The 16096-nt window shown below is 37.6% G+C and overlaps 2 protein-coding genes across 7 annotated transcripts in view; both read left to right on the top strand.

Moving 5' to 3' along the window:
• LOC139982204 (uncharacterized) overlaps positions 1 to 1341 on the top strand; it is a 118212-nt gene extending 116871 nt beyond the window's left edge. The window contains exons 17-18 of the mRNA XM_071994805.1: positions 49 to 97; positions 929 to 1341. The gene's annotated coding sequence lies outside the window, so the exon portion shown is untranslated. The remainder of the gene's footprint in view (positions 1 to 48; positions 98 to 928) is intronic.
• A 5069-nt stretch (positions 1342 to 6410) lies between these two features.
• The window catches only part of LOC139982216 (tRNA (cytosine(38)-C(5))-methyltransferase-like), a 28031-nt gene continuing 18345 nt past the window's right edge, over positions 6411 to 16096 (top strand). For all 6 annotated transcript variants that reach the window (XM_071994855.1, XM_071994852.1, XM_071994854.1 and 3 more), the window contains exons 1-2: positions 6411 to 6545; positions 7695 to 7804. In XM_071994855.1, the coding sequence (XP_071850956.1) occupies positions 6470 to 6545; positions 7695 to 7804 (186 nt within the window). In that variant the 5' untranslated portion in view covers positions 6411 to 6469. The remainder of the gene's footprint in view (positions 6546 to 7694; positions 7805 to 16096) is intronic.

Below are 16096 nucleotides of genomic sequence, written 5' to 3'. Positions count from 1 at the left end.
GTCCTTGTTAGAATGAATGAATGTGAATATCACTTGGGTTTTTTTCAGGATGCAGCACAGAATCGGAGGTCTAGCAATAACTGCACAGTCTCATGAGGTAAGTAAGGAATATCGCAGTTTCTTGAGAATTCCACTGCTATCAAATAAATATTTCATTTTGGATGAGTTTTGTTGTAAAAAAACGGACTTACAAATAAAAAATCCGTATCGATTGTGGCATCTGATAAGTTGGTTAGACAGAAGGGTAGGGGGGGGGGGCTTATTTTCGCATGAAGTAATTTACACTGAGCTCTGGATATACTCTGACATGATTGAATCGTTAGAATGCCTCATTGATAAACATATCAACGTCTTCTGTCAGCAATACTGGCAAAAAATATCACTCAAAACAGCTATCTCTGCGTCTAACGGATAAGGTCTTAATTGGAATATGTTTCCGGAGTCAAACTTGTTTTTAACCCTTCATTCGATAGTTGGCTTTAAGTAACCTGACAACAGATGATTCATATCAGTCTGTGTAGCAAATAATCTTTAATATTATGTATAGCAGTGATCTCTGTTAGTATGTGTAGCAGGTGATGCCTGTTATGATGTGTCGCAAGAATCTATGTTAGTATGCGTAGCAGGTGATTCCTGTTATTTTGTGTAGCAGGGATCTCCTTCAGTATGTGTAGCAGGTGATGCCTGTTATTATGTGCAGCAGGGATCTCTTTCAGTATGTGTAGTAGGTGATGCCTGTTATTATGTGTAGCAGGGATCTCCTTCAGTCTGTGTAGCAGGTTATGCCTGTTATTTATGACTAGCATGGATCTTTGTCAGTCTGTGTAGCAGGTGACATCTTCTGTTTTATGTTGTATCTTCATTAACTGCTGCAACAGTTCGTGGAGGTGACAACTCTTTAAACAGTAACAATTTGGTTTCTTTCTAGGTTACATATTTGAGTTCGGGTTATCTCCACGAGGAACAGCAGATGTGTAACGTGTACTCTTCCAGCGAGAAGGAGAGAGAGAAAGAGAAACATGGAGGTGGAGAAGGAGAGCAGATAAACTGCCATTCTTCTCATTAACATCTCTGGAGATGTCAAAGCAGACTGTTTTATTTAGTTAACCGTGTTTTCCTTTCTGATTATTGACCATATTTTGCGAGTAGATGTTAATTATCAACGATCGGTAGCATGTAACGTAATGGTAATAACAAACAGTACTATAATCAGAGGCAATGAGTGCTTTTTACAAATTCCCATGTCTCATTTAAATATCATGCTTCAATTATCATTCATCAAACGTTTTCAGCGTCCAAGACGAAGCAATCACACTGAAATTTGTAAACGTTTGGTTGGGAGGAGGGATTGGTGGGAGTGGAGATGGGAGGGGGTTGATGTAAATTCAGATCAATGTGATATCAATTGTATATCTTTGACAGAGAACTAACCAAATATGAAGATGGTTGTATGAACTAACAGTGTAACTTCTCAGTGAAACTGAATAACTTAACTTCATATGTTTAATTCTGTCATTTCGACGATTACAAAGAAATTATTTTACGTTTTTTTTTAAATTAATTTCGAAAGCAGTAGAAATAATTCGTTTTCGACTCTTACGTTTTGTCATAAAGGAATCCTATTGTAAATACATCAAATGCATTGGAGACACTATGATCTCTATCATAGGTCTGGAATAGCATCTTACACTATAGTTATCTGTTATATCGAAGTTGTCTTCCTGAAGAAACAAAATGGAGGATATTTGGTGTATATCGAACTTCAAAACGTTTCCGGTTTAATTGGCATCTTTCATTACTTTTTCTTCTTTTTTTTTCTTCTTTTCTTTAGCTTAAATATATCTTGTGGCAGTTTGTTGTTACAATAAGGACGCTTATTTATCATTTTTATTCATTTACAGCTGTTTTTTTTTGAGGGGTTGTGTGTTATGTTTTCTTTGTGTTTTTTTTTTTATTTTGCCTTTGTTCATTGTTCATTCTATAATCTATGGAATTTAAAGCCAACTTTAAACATAATCTTTGGTATCGTTACGATGACGTGTATATTACGTAACATAATGATCATTGCATAACATTAAGATGTTGTACTTAATCGGTTAATTTTAAGATAATGATCGGCTATCTATTGTACTCCCTTTTCCCTTTTTACTACACGAGCTAGACATTTAAATTAATGTACATTAATACTTTAGTTTTGTATCTTCCCTTAAGTTATATTGCAGTCTAAGGACAATACAGTGACGTGTCTGTTACGTCATTCAATATTAATTTGAACAATATCATGACAATCTGAAAAACAAATTGTACTGAAGCTTGAAATGAATGATCGTACTTCTATAAACATCTAGGTCTTGAAGTTTACTCAAGGATGAGATCAACAGTAGTTCAACAATTCACTTGATACGCTTTATCACAGGTTTTATAATTGAGTTCAACAATTCACTTGATACATTTAATCACAGGTTTTATAACTGAGTTCAACAATTCACTTGATACATTTAATCACAGGTTTTATAATTGAGTTCAACAATTTACTTGATACGTTTAATCACAGGTTTTATAATTGAGTTCAACAATTCACTTGATACATTTAATCACAGGTTTTATAATTGAGTTCAACAATTTACTTGATACATTTAATCACAGGTTTTATAATTGAGTTCAACAATTCACTTGATACATTTAATCACAGGTTTTATAATTGAGTTCAACAATTCACTTGATACATTTAATCACAGGTTTTATAATTGAGTTCAACAATTTACTTGATACGTTTAATCACAGGTTTTATAATTGAGTTCAACAATTCACTTGATAGATGTAATCATAGGTTTTATAATTGCAAATTATTTCAGAATAGTTTGCACATTGCCAAAATTTCACGAAAATATCGTAGTTTGTGGTTATCAACGTCTTTGTAGTTTATTATGCCTTGCTTTAATTGCCCAAGCGTTAAACATGTTGCAACTAATCGAACAGGTCCTTTCATTGTATACCCTTATTTTACATATGTTATTGTAACCATTTCTGGGTAATTTTCTCATAGCAAAATGATGATGAAACCAAATTTAAAATTAAACTCTTAATCGATTTTCATGAACAGCTGTTTTCTTTTTGTATATTATATCCATAATAACACAATGTTGATACATTTCATCAAATTTGCGATGTTTCTATTGTTCTTTCTTAATTCACTTTTCTTTTTCCTGTTTGTTGTTTTTTTTTTCATTTTTGTACCGTTTTTACCATTCGAGTGATTAAATAAGCTAATGAGAAATATGTTTGTTTAAGGAACTTAGATAATGTGATAGAATATAATTGATCAGCCATGAAGTTGGTATTTGATATCTGTTTCACGTGATTTACTTGTAAATGTGAATATTTGCTTATCGTTCCGTCATCCTACTAGAGAGTATTAACACGGACCTTTTACTATTTTATTACTTGCATTGTACTTGCCATGCATTACAACATGTCTTCGTTTTGTCAAAATGTAAATAAACCCATATCTAGTTGTTGCAGTCTGGAATCCATTTTATATTTTATTTTTACCAAATTCTCACGTATAACTTGTGACTACATTGACCATCATAGATAAATTTGATACAATAATTGTTGTATAGAATGTTTTCATTATTATGAATCGTACCATGGTTTGTACGGTACAGCCAAGATGTAGACCTACGGTACAGCCAATGCGTAAGTTGGCCTACAACACGACATTAGAAAAAAAAAAATGTATTTTGGTTTCAAGTTTCAGACTTTCAGGAAGAATTAGAATTGTTGCTTTGCAAGAACCGTGACAACACATCAAAAATATATGACTTTGTCGATTTGAAAAGTCACGCTTACCTGATAAATCTTTAACAAAAGAATTGTCAAATTGCCGTGTTGTGTTATGTTTATTGTGGCAACAATTCAAACACGTAATATTTGACGAGATGCCAACCAACACGATAACCTGACATATTGACGAACATTGATAAATTGTCGAATTGCTTCCTCAACCCATGGAGCTAGATAACCCATAACTTGGAAATAAATCAAAATAATGATATTTGTTCATGTCAAGTAACGAAACAATAAAAGGCAACATTTACTGATCAAGATGCCGTGTTGTGTCTTAAACTTCACATAACGTCAAAACCCTCGTTAATTTAAAAGTTACTAATAACATGTCACCTTGACAACAAATATCAAATTGTCTGCAGTTTGAAGCAGTAAATCTAAAACGTGTTTGTCCCTTCAGAACCGCCGTGTAATCGTGATAATGACTTAAAGATATAGTCTTAACTATTTTTAATTTCTACTAACATTTATTTCCCAAACTGGGAGTTATCCTTTATGTTTATGTTGTCCAATTGTAAAGTCTATACACAAATGTCAATGTATTTGCGTCCAGCCATCAGCTACCATGCATGTGGTAAGTAGGACAGGCGAGAATTAAGCCAGCAGTCGTTATGTGATGGGTTAAACGCCAATTGTGTCAGGGAATTATTGAATTAATTCATGCATTGGTACTACTTTCATGATACCACAAAAGCTCTACCCACTGTAATGACTTATAGGGGGCACCAAGGGGATATTCCTTCAAAGATATTGCTTACCCTCCTGCGCCCTCCCCGAGAACTTGAATGTATAACAAAATTGACTATCCATTACGTCAAATTTATATTAAATGAATTATAAAAGGCTAACAAAATGCATCACTCCGGGGATTTCCCCCTGGACTACGCCCCCCCCCCTCCCCTTCCCAAGAGGCTTTGAAATACATTCCAATGATTTGAATGTTTATCTGTGCTTAAGTTAAAATAGCTACAACAGATCTGAAAGCACTGCAGCTTCCAGGTTTAGAATACCTTCTACAGAACTTATATTCCTCCTTCTGACATGTCCTTTTCTTGCTTTAAAGTCGTTACCATGGAGAGAGCAAAACAAATATCTCAAAATCCAACAACTTCTGATGGTTCACCCCGGGATGCCCCGGCCAGGATATTGAAAAAAAATCCTAAGAAATTGTATTTCTCCCTAACACGTGCAATTTGTGCTTAAATCTTTCAATATACGAGAGAAAAAAGGCTGACATCTGAAAACGTTTATCTTCCGGAAGGATCGACTCCGGGACCCAACTAGGGCCTGAGATACATTACAGTTAAATGTGACCCCATCTAGGGGTCTTAGATACATTCCAGTGAAATGTGACCCCAGTTAGGGGCCTGAGCTACATTCCAGGTAACGTGACCTCAGCTAGGGGCCTGAGACACATTCCAGTGAAATGTGACCCCAGCCTGGGCCTGATATACATTCCGGAAGAATCGACTCCGGGACCCAACTAGGGCCTGAGATACATTCCAGTGAAATGTGACCCCAGCTAGGGGCCTGAGATACATTCAAGTTAAAAGTGACCCCAGCTTAGGGCCTGAGATACATATCAAGTTTCAGGAAACGTGACCTCAGCTAGGGGACTGAGATACATTCCAGTGAAATGTGAACCCAGCAAGGGGCCTGATATACATTCCACTGAAATGTGACCCCAGCTAGGGGCTTGATATAAAATCCAGTGAAATGTGACCCCAGCTATAGGGGCCTGAGATACATTCAAGTTAAAAGTGACCCCAGCTTAGGGCCTGAGATACATATCAAGTTCCAGGAAACGTGACCTCAGCTATGGGCCTGAGACTCATTACAGTGAAATGTGACCCCAGCTAGGGGCCTGATATACAATCCAGTGAAATGTGACAGCAGACAGGGGCGTGAGATACATTCCAGTAAAATATCAGTGTCATTCCTCTTTATGCGCTTCGTCAAAATCGCTCCAAAAGGCGAACTAGAACTATCTAAAGTTGACGCAGTTTCCAGGACTATAGCATTCCTGGCCCAAAATAGTGTATAAAGTGATATAGAGAGAACAAGTTAATTGCCGCTGTCGCTATTTTTGGACCACGTTGCACAGCTAGTCACTGCAAGTCGGTTTCGAAATCAATCAACGATCCCTCCCTCTTTCTCCAAAGAATTGCTGGTGACGCCTATGATGAGGTGGGGGCACAACATTTTGTTAATCGTCTTTTCGGGGAAGAGTTCTTATGGGAGAGGTACCCCCTCCCTTTGAGAAAATGTTGTTTCGGTTAGATACCTAAGAATTATGCAAAGCAGTACTACCATTCATTTCCAACACTGATTTGTGTATACTTGCTTGCGATCAGAAGAATTTCTGCTGGGTGCTTTTCTTCCCTCTCTCTCTCTCCATCTGACTACGTCACTTGCGTATGAAAAATCCGATTAAAAGCTTCTATCTGTTCTTGAGGGGCTTGGAAAGTGACAATTTCAGTTCATAAGTCAACGGAACGATGTCGTCCGGCTGTAGATAAAGTGCAATACAATGGACGTTATACACCGCCGTACAAATGTTTCCTAAACCAAATACTGTGTAATAATACTCTGAAATGCAGTCAATGTTTACTTTAACAAAATGGCAGCCCCTGTTGAGCAACTTCGTGTTGTCGAATTTTACAGTGGCGTTGGCGGAATGCATTACGCCTTGATACGTGAGATTTCTGAATGACATATACATTGATATGATAAGATTATATTGGCTGCCTTGCCTTTTTATACTGTAATTGTAGCTAGTGTAAGGCCCCTATGCCTTGGTCTAATAAAACTAGCCGAGGCCTATAGGACTTAGGCTAGGCCCTAGGCTGTAGTCCAACTGTACTGTACCTCGTTAGCCTGGCCTAACGTAAGGGTAAAGTGTACCGTTACAATAGCCAGTCATGCTCCACAAAGTAGGTAAGTAGGATTAAAGGCCTATAGGTTAGGGTTATGACGATTCATAGCTATTACAGGGTTTTCATCGATGTTTGGATCCTGCCAGAAAGAGATAAAACTCAGAAGTCAGAGTCAAAGTCCAAAGTAATTGTTACCCTATGCCCAACTGGTTCCAGTGCCATTCCTCAATAAGTACATATGGCCATACTCTAACGCCATATGTTTCGGTCCTTTCTGCCATGGCGGAAACGTACATTTTAGGAATGGATTTTACACAAGAATGTTTCGGTGAAACTGTATTTGCTTCGCGTGGTCGAAAGATACCGTAGATACACCGTCTTCAAATGTGATGGTTCGCTGGATAGACTGAATTGTAGTTAAGACAAGATTGGGGAATAGATTCACAGTCTTTAAGGTACATGTTGATTGAAGGGTTCTAATTGTAAGTTTGTCATTTTGAGTCGCTACACTGTCTTGTTAGTTGGTTGAATAAATCGTATTCATTTACAAAGTTGATTGTTTACAATCGAACCAATATACAGTGTGTATAGCCTAGGCCTACAGTGCACCCAAAATAATGTGCACTTTCCACCTTCAATCACAATGATGATAATACGCTTGACTTTAAAATTCAACTTCCAATGCAAAATTCCTACTACAAGGAAATGGATAAAAAAGAATAAAATTTATATAGACAATATACACACTTGTGAATTCATTGAAACCCAACATGGCTAAGTCCTCAGCAAGCAGAAATGTATCCATGGGTTTATGTAAGCTAGCTGATTTTACATATATAGCCTACAGTAGGTTATTTGCTGTTTCAATTACCTGTAGAATACACATATCAAAGTAAGTTTATTTCTATTTTAACCATATATATAATAAACATTTTCATGACACCTTTTGTCTTTTATCTTTCTCATCAGTCAGTGAAATACCGTTCACTGTAGTTGCTGCTGTAGACATCAACGAGGTGGCGAATAAAGTTTACAAACATAACTTCCCAGATATCAACCAACTCCAACGGAATATACAGGTACAGTAATACAGTCTAACATGTTAACTTATTTGTCTCTTTTGGCATATATATTTTATCATTTTATTCTCCTTTTTTGGGGGGAGGAAAGGGGGCTGGCTGGAGGAGAACGGTGGTTTCAATTGTCGAATAGCCTCATTGTTGTTGACAATTAGTGAACATATTTTGTCTTGCTGTTGGTTTAGCTTCCTGGTTTGCTTTTCCTTTTAGGGAGGTTGGTGGGGAGGGGGTGGGGGGCTAGAACATGGAATTGATGGGGTGGTTCCAACTGTACAATAAATAGCCTCATAGTTGATTTGGCTATTAGTAAGCATGTCTACATTGCTTTCACATCTATGAATATTCAGCAGTTGGTAATTACTAGTGTTTACACGGGTCCAAAAATCGGGAACCGGGTACCCGAGAGCCGTTACCTGTCGGGTATCCGGGTACCCGGGAAAGAATTGTTTACCCTCGTGTATCAAGATTGTCAAGAAATTACATATTAAATGCTATAATAAATGAATTATATTCTCTACTGACAATGTTTTCATGTTCAAAAACGTAGGTGTAAGATAAGGTGTAAAGCCTTCCTCAATAATTTCGATGTGCTTTTTTTCTGTCATAAACTTGTTAATTACTTAATATAATTAACATTACTACTAATTAGTAGTAATCTTGTTAACATCGCACTGCCGCCGCTGCTTATGCTTGCTCTCCACGTCTATTGGATCAGACCATAAAATATCCCTTTAGCTCAGAGATTACGCGATTCGCGCAATTTGATCACATATGGAATACACTATTAGTAAAAAGCCACTTGTGATTATTATTTTTTAGTTATCCCGTCTATAATCCATAAACATGTCGTAAAATTCCTTGTCAGCCTTTCCTTCTATGAATTAAACGAATGAGTAAATAATAATTTCTTCCACATGGTACGTAGCCTAACACCACACTAAGTCAATGCATGAGAAATCTAGCTAAGCCTAACCATCTGTTTAATTATTCGCTGAAATTGTGACGCAGTTATAAGATATCCATGGAACACATTCATTATTGCTGTTACGTTCGACCACATGGTTGCCTAACACCACACTAAGTCAATGGGGTAATCTAGCATAGCCATTTGTTTATTAGCTGAAATTATGACGCAGTTATAAGATATCCATGGAATACTTTTGTTATTGCTGTTATCTTCAACCACATGGTAGCCTAACACCACACTAAGTCAATGGGAAATCCGCCTAACCATTATTACCTGAATCCTACGCAAAGTGTGATTTAAAAAAAAAAATGCAAATCTACGGTTAGGCAGATTTCCCATTGACTTAGTGTTATGAAATAGTGATACCATCTCTTTGATGTTACCGAAACACTCCATCGAGACACCTTACAGGCCTCTTATGTATTTATCTAGGTCATGGATTCAGTTTTCCCACGAGAAGTTTTTAACTATCTTATTGAATCTTGGTACAGGGCCTTTTCCCAAAATAGATTCCATTATGTCTGTGGAACATTCGAGAAGGTTCTCTCACGTGGTATGGAAGTTTCCATAGAAAAGGGGATGGACTTCCAAACTCCCAACCAATCAGGGCAGATCAGTGCCAGCACAATTATTTTTATATCATTAAGTTAATACAGGATGGTCAGGTTATTGGCTGCCTACTGATTATGCGCAGTGAGATTTTATGGAAGTAAGGGTATAAAACACGGCATGGGGCCGAAAGTTTTATCTCTCTGTCAGCAAATTTATGACTTGGTCAGCAAATTTATCACTCCGCCGAAAGTTCATCACTCCTAATTGTTTAATTGACGGAGTCAAGTCAAGTCAAATCATTGTAATTTAGTTTTATTTGTAAAGAGAATCGACAGAGAAGAAATTATACCGAATCATTAATCAAATCCTATCTCGTCAAATTGTTTTTCTGTGAACTCATTGTTTTCGCCCGTTCGAGACATCTCCTGAAGAAGCGTAAATACGGCATCAAGATATCCCAGTACCTTTCTATCGCGAGTCCCGATATAGTTTTACTATCGGAGGAAGCGGGCTCGACACAATATTACATGGTGGAGGAGCGGGGCATACTTCAGGAACAAAACGGAAACGGAACTTTCACAACTTTCGTTCGTTACGATCAATAACGAACAGGAGGATTTTTTTTTGGCCCGAAGACCTAACGAGGAACACAACGTATGTTCACGACCTAGCCTAACGGAAACACTCTACGAGGGAAGACGGCCTATACTAGCCTAAGTCTGTACACCGGAACCACTGATCTGTACACTAACGTTAATCAACCCAGCATGCAGTTCGCGTTTGAACATTCGCGCAACTAGTACGTAGAATACTACAGCTCTAAACATCAGAACTGAACATTTTCGCGATCTAAGCCTAGGCTCTACCCGATGTTAACGGCGAACGAATCTGAAGTTCTTACGAGATGTAGGCCTACCTGCTACTAGTACTACCTTCCGCTGCTACTACCTTCCGCTACCACCATGCTACTACTACTGCTAACCGAGGGACTTCAATCATCGTTTGCAGTTCCACTACCAGTTCTTAGTTAAACTTAAGGGTGAGTGAAATCATGCCAATTTGTATCCCAACAACCCCTATTTGAGATCAGAGTGTAACGATAAGTTATTTTAATCGTGTCCATGTATTGCATATTTGTTATTTGTGTTTAATTGCGGTCGATAGTGTGTTCAATTGAGTAGAGGCTCATGTTGTATACTCGTAACTAGCCTAATTGTATTCGGCAAAATGTCCGTCAGTGAACAGGAAACTTCGACCTCTGTTAATGTTGTGCAGAAACATAGGCCCACTGATTTTTTGCCATCACGATTTCAGGGCGATGTAATTGATGCAGATTTAGCCGAAGCTCATTATTTGGGATTTGAAGATTATTTAGAGGTGCATAAATTGCCGTCCCAAACCACCCCTGAGGCTGTAGCGGAAGAATTTAATGAAATATGTCGCATATTTAAGCGAACACTTAAAGGCCAAGCCAGACTCTGGATTGACAACAAAAATTTTTCAACTATTGCTGATCTTCGCAAGCAATTCCTTGCTCGTTTCAGTCCAGGGACTTCTTCCTACGCTAAATCACAGGCATTTCACGCGTTAAGCTATACGCCAGGTGATACAGCTCAAGCACATTTGGCCAAAATTTCCAAAGCTGCAGCACAATTAAATTATGGCGAGGACCAAATTAGAGATAAATTCATCTCGACCCTGCCTTTGCAATGCCGCTCAGCAGTGTTAATGTCTGCAACACCACAAGCAACAATTGCAGATTTGGTCATGAAAGTGCAATGTTATTTTGACTTACAAATCCAAAGTCAACCCACAGCTTCTTCCGAACTATTTATGGCAATGCACGACAAAGCGTCTTCTGTTCAGACTCCATCTATTTCTGCATCTTCTGAGATACACGAGTTGTGTACCAAAATTCAGGAGTTAGAGACCAAGTTTGATCAGTCACGTAGGTCAGAATCGCAAGACAATCCAAAAGATATGAGGCAAAGATATAGTTCTCGTGATTCTCGTGGTCCTAGGACAGGTCAGAATAATAACAGGAGAAGGTTACCATATTTTAATCCTTCAATCACATGTTACTACTGCCAAAATCGAGGTCATTTTGCACAATATTGCCAAATTCGCCTAAGCCATGAAATGGAGGCTAAGGTAAACAGAGTACCAACACAGAATTTTCAGTAGGGAGCACTTATGATTGCACTCATCATACAGTGACTCCAGACAAAGTACCAAGTAAAGGAAGATCGAAACGTAAAGCAAATAATATTTGGAAGAATAGTAATATTCCTAGTTCTAAATATACAGGTAACGACCGTAATGTAGATATTCAACTGGACACACGTAATTTTGTAAGAGGTACGTTACATGATGGTAAAGGAATTTCATTGTTGTTTGATAGTGGAGCGACACGCTCTATCATTTCTTCTTCTACAGTGCAAAATTCAAAGTATTTGTCCTCTATACAACCAGTCTCAGTTGATGTAGTAAACCTAAAGTTGGGTAATGGTCAGTTTATTCATGCGTATAGCACGATAACATTTCAGGTCAAAATTCAAGGTCATGAATTTCAGCTTTCTGCTTTAATTGCTGCAAACCTGACAGGTATTGACTTAATATTAGGTAGTCAAACTCTGAAGGAATTGAATGGATCTTTGGACTTTACAACAAACTGTTTTAGAATTAAACAAGCCAAAGTTTTCCTTAGGCCAGTGCAGAGATTTGTTATTTACCCAGGCCAGCAAAGATACATTACTGTACAGGGACGTCTTCCACTATATGCACGAAATGCAGATGTGGTTATTAAACCGTTTCCTCTAATATCTCGTATGTGTCCTTCACGAATGTTAGTGAAAATGCATAAAGGTAGAACAAAGATTCTACTAAGGAACATGGGTAATCGGAAATTTTTTCTGAATCCTTCTCGCACAGTGGCTCATTTAGATTTAGCAGATATCATTACGGTCACAGAAGACATACCTACTGATTCTCTAGATTTTCTGAATGTCATGAGAGACATCGAAAAACCGTCTCTTTTTCGAACCAATTCTAACTCTAAAGAGAATCGTGATGAAATTACACGATATAATTTACATCGATATCCACATTTGACACCCGATGATCCCCTGGTTTCCAAATCGGAACAGGAAATCATGAGAGAAAACATTAATTTGGAACAAAGTATTCTGAATGCTTCAGAAACAGAAAGCATTTATGAATTTCTAGACTCGCATAGAGATGCATTTTCTCTTTATGGTGAATTATCTCACTGTCCAAATTATGAGGCTGATATTACGCTTACTAATGATGAGCCATTTTACATACGTCCCTATAGACTTTCAGATGAGGACAAAGTCATTGTCGCCAGTGAGCTAGACAAATTAGTGCGATTAGGAATCTTAGCGGTAGGACATCAGTCTTATACTTCACCGGTTTTCCTCATTCCAAAGAAGGGAACAAAAGACAAAAGGGTTGTCACAGATTTTCGCTACTTGAACAGTAGAATAAAACGTCTCAATCACCCATTTCCATTACTGAACGAGACTATCCGTACCATAGGGTACTCTGGAGCCAAAATTTTGGGTGTTCTTGATTTGAAGTCTGCATTCTTCTGTCTGCCACTCAGTGTTCATGCACAACAGTATACGGGTATTGCTTCGTTTCATGGAGGAAAGCATTATTATTATAAACGCTTACCACAGGGATTGAATTTATCTCCAGCGATCTTTCAGTCGAAAATTAATGATATTTTGGCAACGATCCCAAATTCAAATAAGTTCTGTATTGCTCATCATGACGATATTATTGTGTACAGTGCAGACAAACGATCTCACAAACAACACCTGCAGGCAATTTTTAAGGTTTTAATGGACAACGGATTGAAAATCTCTCCGAAAAAGTGTAGCATTTTTCAAAATTCAGTCCGATATATGGGACATTTGCTCTCAATAACCCCAGAAGGTGAGGCTTGTATCCAACCTTTGCATGATAGATGTGCAGCGATTAGGAACACACCGAAACCACACAATGTTAAGTCAGTAAGACGATTTGTAGGTGAAGTTAATTATGTGGCTTCGTTTTTCCCAAATATTCAAGCACTATTGAGACCATTACATCATTTGAGTCGTAAGAGAAAGGTATTTAAATGGACAGAGGAACATCATTGTGCATTTCAAAGTATTAAAGAGTTGTGTAATCCACCTATATTGCATATGCCACAGAAATATGGTCGTTTTGTATTATATAGCGACACATCACGAGTAGCAACAGGATCATACTTGACACAAAGAGTTAATGGCAAAGAGAATATTATTGCATATTACTCTAAGATATTACCACCAGCATGTCAGAGGTATAGTGTAACTGAATTAGAAATGATGGGTCTATTTATTAATGTGACAGCATTCAAACATTTATTGCAAAATGTAGAATTTGAGGCATATGTTGATCACTCTGCCATTGTTGAATTGTTTAAATCGAAACAAGAACCAGCAACTTCACGCTTACGTAAGCTTCTGTTCAAGTTGTCAGAATTTACATTTCAGGTTGGTTATAAGAAAGGTTCAGAATTGGTTTTGGCAGATTATTTGTCTAGAGCACCACAGGAATTTCACTCTGAAATAGATCAGGTTGCTCAAGAGGTCAGTTCTTATGAGGATATTTCAACTCCACCTAAGGAGACATTTAATCCAATCATGACAAGGTCAAAGGCAAGGTCAATGGGAGTCAAAGTTCCAGATTTATTTCCGAATAGAGTCACAAAGGAGTCCAAGCAGGATTCCCCAGCCAAAGAATTGACAGATAGAGTTGAAAGGACATCCATTCCTAAGGCAAGACATTCTAATGATCATGTTACACAGAGACCACAATCTGAGTCACAAAAGACGACTACGCCAGTTGTTTCTAATGACAAGAGAGAAACATATATTCAAAGGCCTATTATTACTATGCCGAGTGAAAATAGACATACATATAGTCCTGATATATTAGTTGTGCCAAATTTTACAAGTGTTTCTCAACCTACAGAGCCAAGATTAGTGGATCAGAATAGACATAGGGTGCAAGAGGTAATCAGAGAACCACCTCCAGAATTATTTTCTCAGCCAAAGCCAGTCATAACAAACATTGATCATTTGGTTACAGGGCACATTCCAAAACAAAAGGAATTGAATAAGGTCATGAAGGCAATTCAAGGAAAGCTGATCAAAAACTATGATCTGCCATTTGATGTAAAAGAGTTGCAAATTCAACAACAAACTTGTCCTTACTACAAACCAATTTATGATTTTCTTGCACATGATATTATTCCAGGTAATGTTAAGCATGCTAGAACTGTTCGTTCTCAAGCAGAGGATTATTTGTTATGTAATAGTTTGTTATTCAGGATATTTTTGCATGAGACTAATGATGCTAAGATGACTCTTCAGTTAGTCGTACCTGAGACTATGGTAGAGCAAATAATATCTCGATATCATGATGACTTGTTAAGTAATCATCAGGGTGTAATGCGTACATATTTGACCATTAGACAGCATTTCTATCTGCGCAATATGTTTCAACGCATCAGTAATTATATTCAGGCATGTCTCCGTTGTCAAGAATTCCGTAAGAAACCGGACAAATTGAGACAATATCATGCTCGCATTCCTGATTCTTATCGTCCTTTTGACAGACTTAGTCTGGATTTCAAGACTATGCCCACAACGGCTACAGGATTTAAACATTTGATGGTTGTTTGTGATGAGATCACTAGATTTGTTGTATGTGTTTCTCTTAAGACTCTTGATGCTGAGACAATATGTGAAGCATTATTGCAGAGGGTAGTCACAACTTTTGGTCCACCTTCTTGTATTATAAGTGATGCGGCAGCTTCTCTTACAGGAAAATTAGTGGAGCTCTTAAGTAAAGCTTTAGGCATTGAACAAAAGTTCATCAGTGTAAGCAATCATGGAAGCTTACAGGTTGAAAGACACATTCAGACTCTTTCAAATTTCCTCAAAGTGAACTTAAATCAGTTTGGTACGGATTGGGTACGATTTGTCCCAACATCAGCCTATGCATATAACACATTTTCCTCTCCTCAGTTAGGTAGCTATAGCCCATTTGAACTTGCATTTGGGCGTAAGCCGCCAAATCTTACAAATTTATCGTTCAATCCAATGGCAGGATTATCACAATCTCATGGAGAATATGCTGCATTGTTAAAGAAACGATTTGATCATTTGTCTAGGGTAATGTTAGTCTTACAAAAGAAGCAACAAGATGCTCAAAATGTTAAGATAAGTGCAAAACTGGACAAGGGTGCAATTTATTCAACGGGTCAATTAGTGTATCTATATAAGCCAACGTCTTCCTCCTTGACTGCGAACTCTCGCAAAATTGCTGCAGAATGGTGTGGACCACTAGTAATCCATCAAGTTTTAGATAGGACTCATTATTTGTTGGCCACTCTCAAAGGAGAAATTCTTAGTGATGTATTCAATTATAACAGGCTTAAACCATGTTTTGTAAGAGCATCTTCTGAAACTAAGAATATCACTAACATTCAGAAATTGCGAAATGTCTTGAAAACAAAGGGTTCATCGAGTGAAAAGGTTGCACGAATGCGAAATGTTTTGAGTAGTAACACTTCTAATGCAGAAAATGTTAATGTCATGCAAGATGCACATATTGAGTTTCATGATGAGTTTGGTAACATTTTGCCAGGGGTAACTTCAGATCACGTCATGTGTCTCGTGACCACTAAGCCAATGAATGTTGCATCCTTTTTAGAG

Source organism: Apostichopus japonicus, chromosome 16 (genome assembly GCF_037975245.1).
Source record: "Apostichopus japonicus isolate 1M-3 chromosome 16, ASM3797524v1, whole genome shotgun sequence".
Taxonomy (NCBI): Eukaryota; Metazoa; Echinodermata; class Holothuroidea; order Aspidochirotida; family Stichopodidae; genus Apostichopus; species Apostichopus japonicus.
Note: the sequence above shows the minus strand (reverse complement) of the source record. Positions and strands in the feature narration are given on the sequence as shown.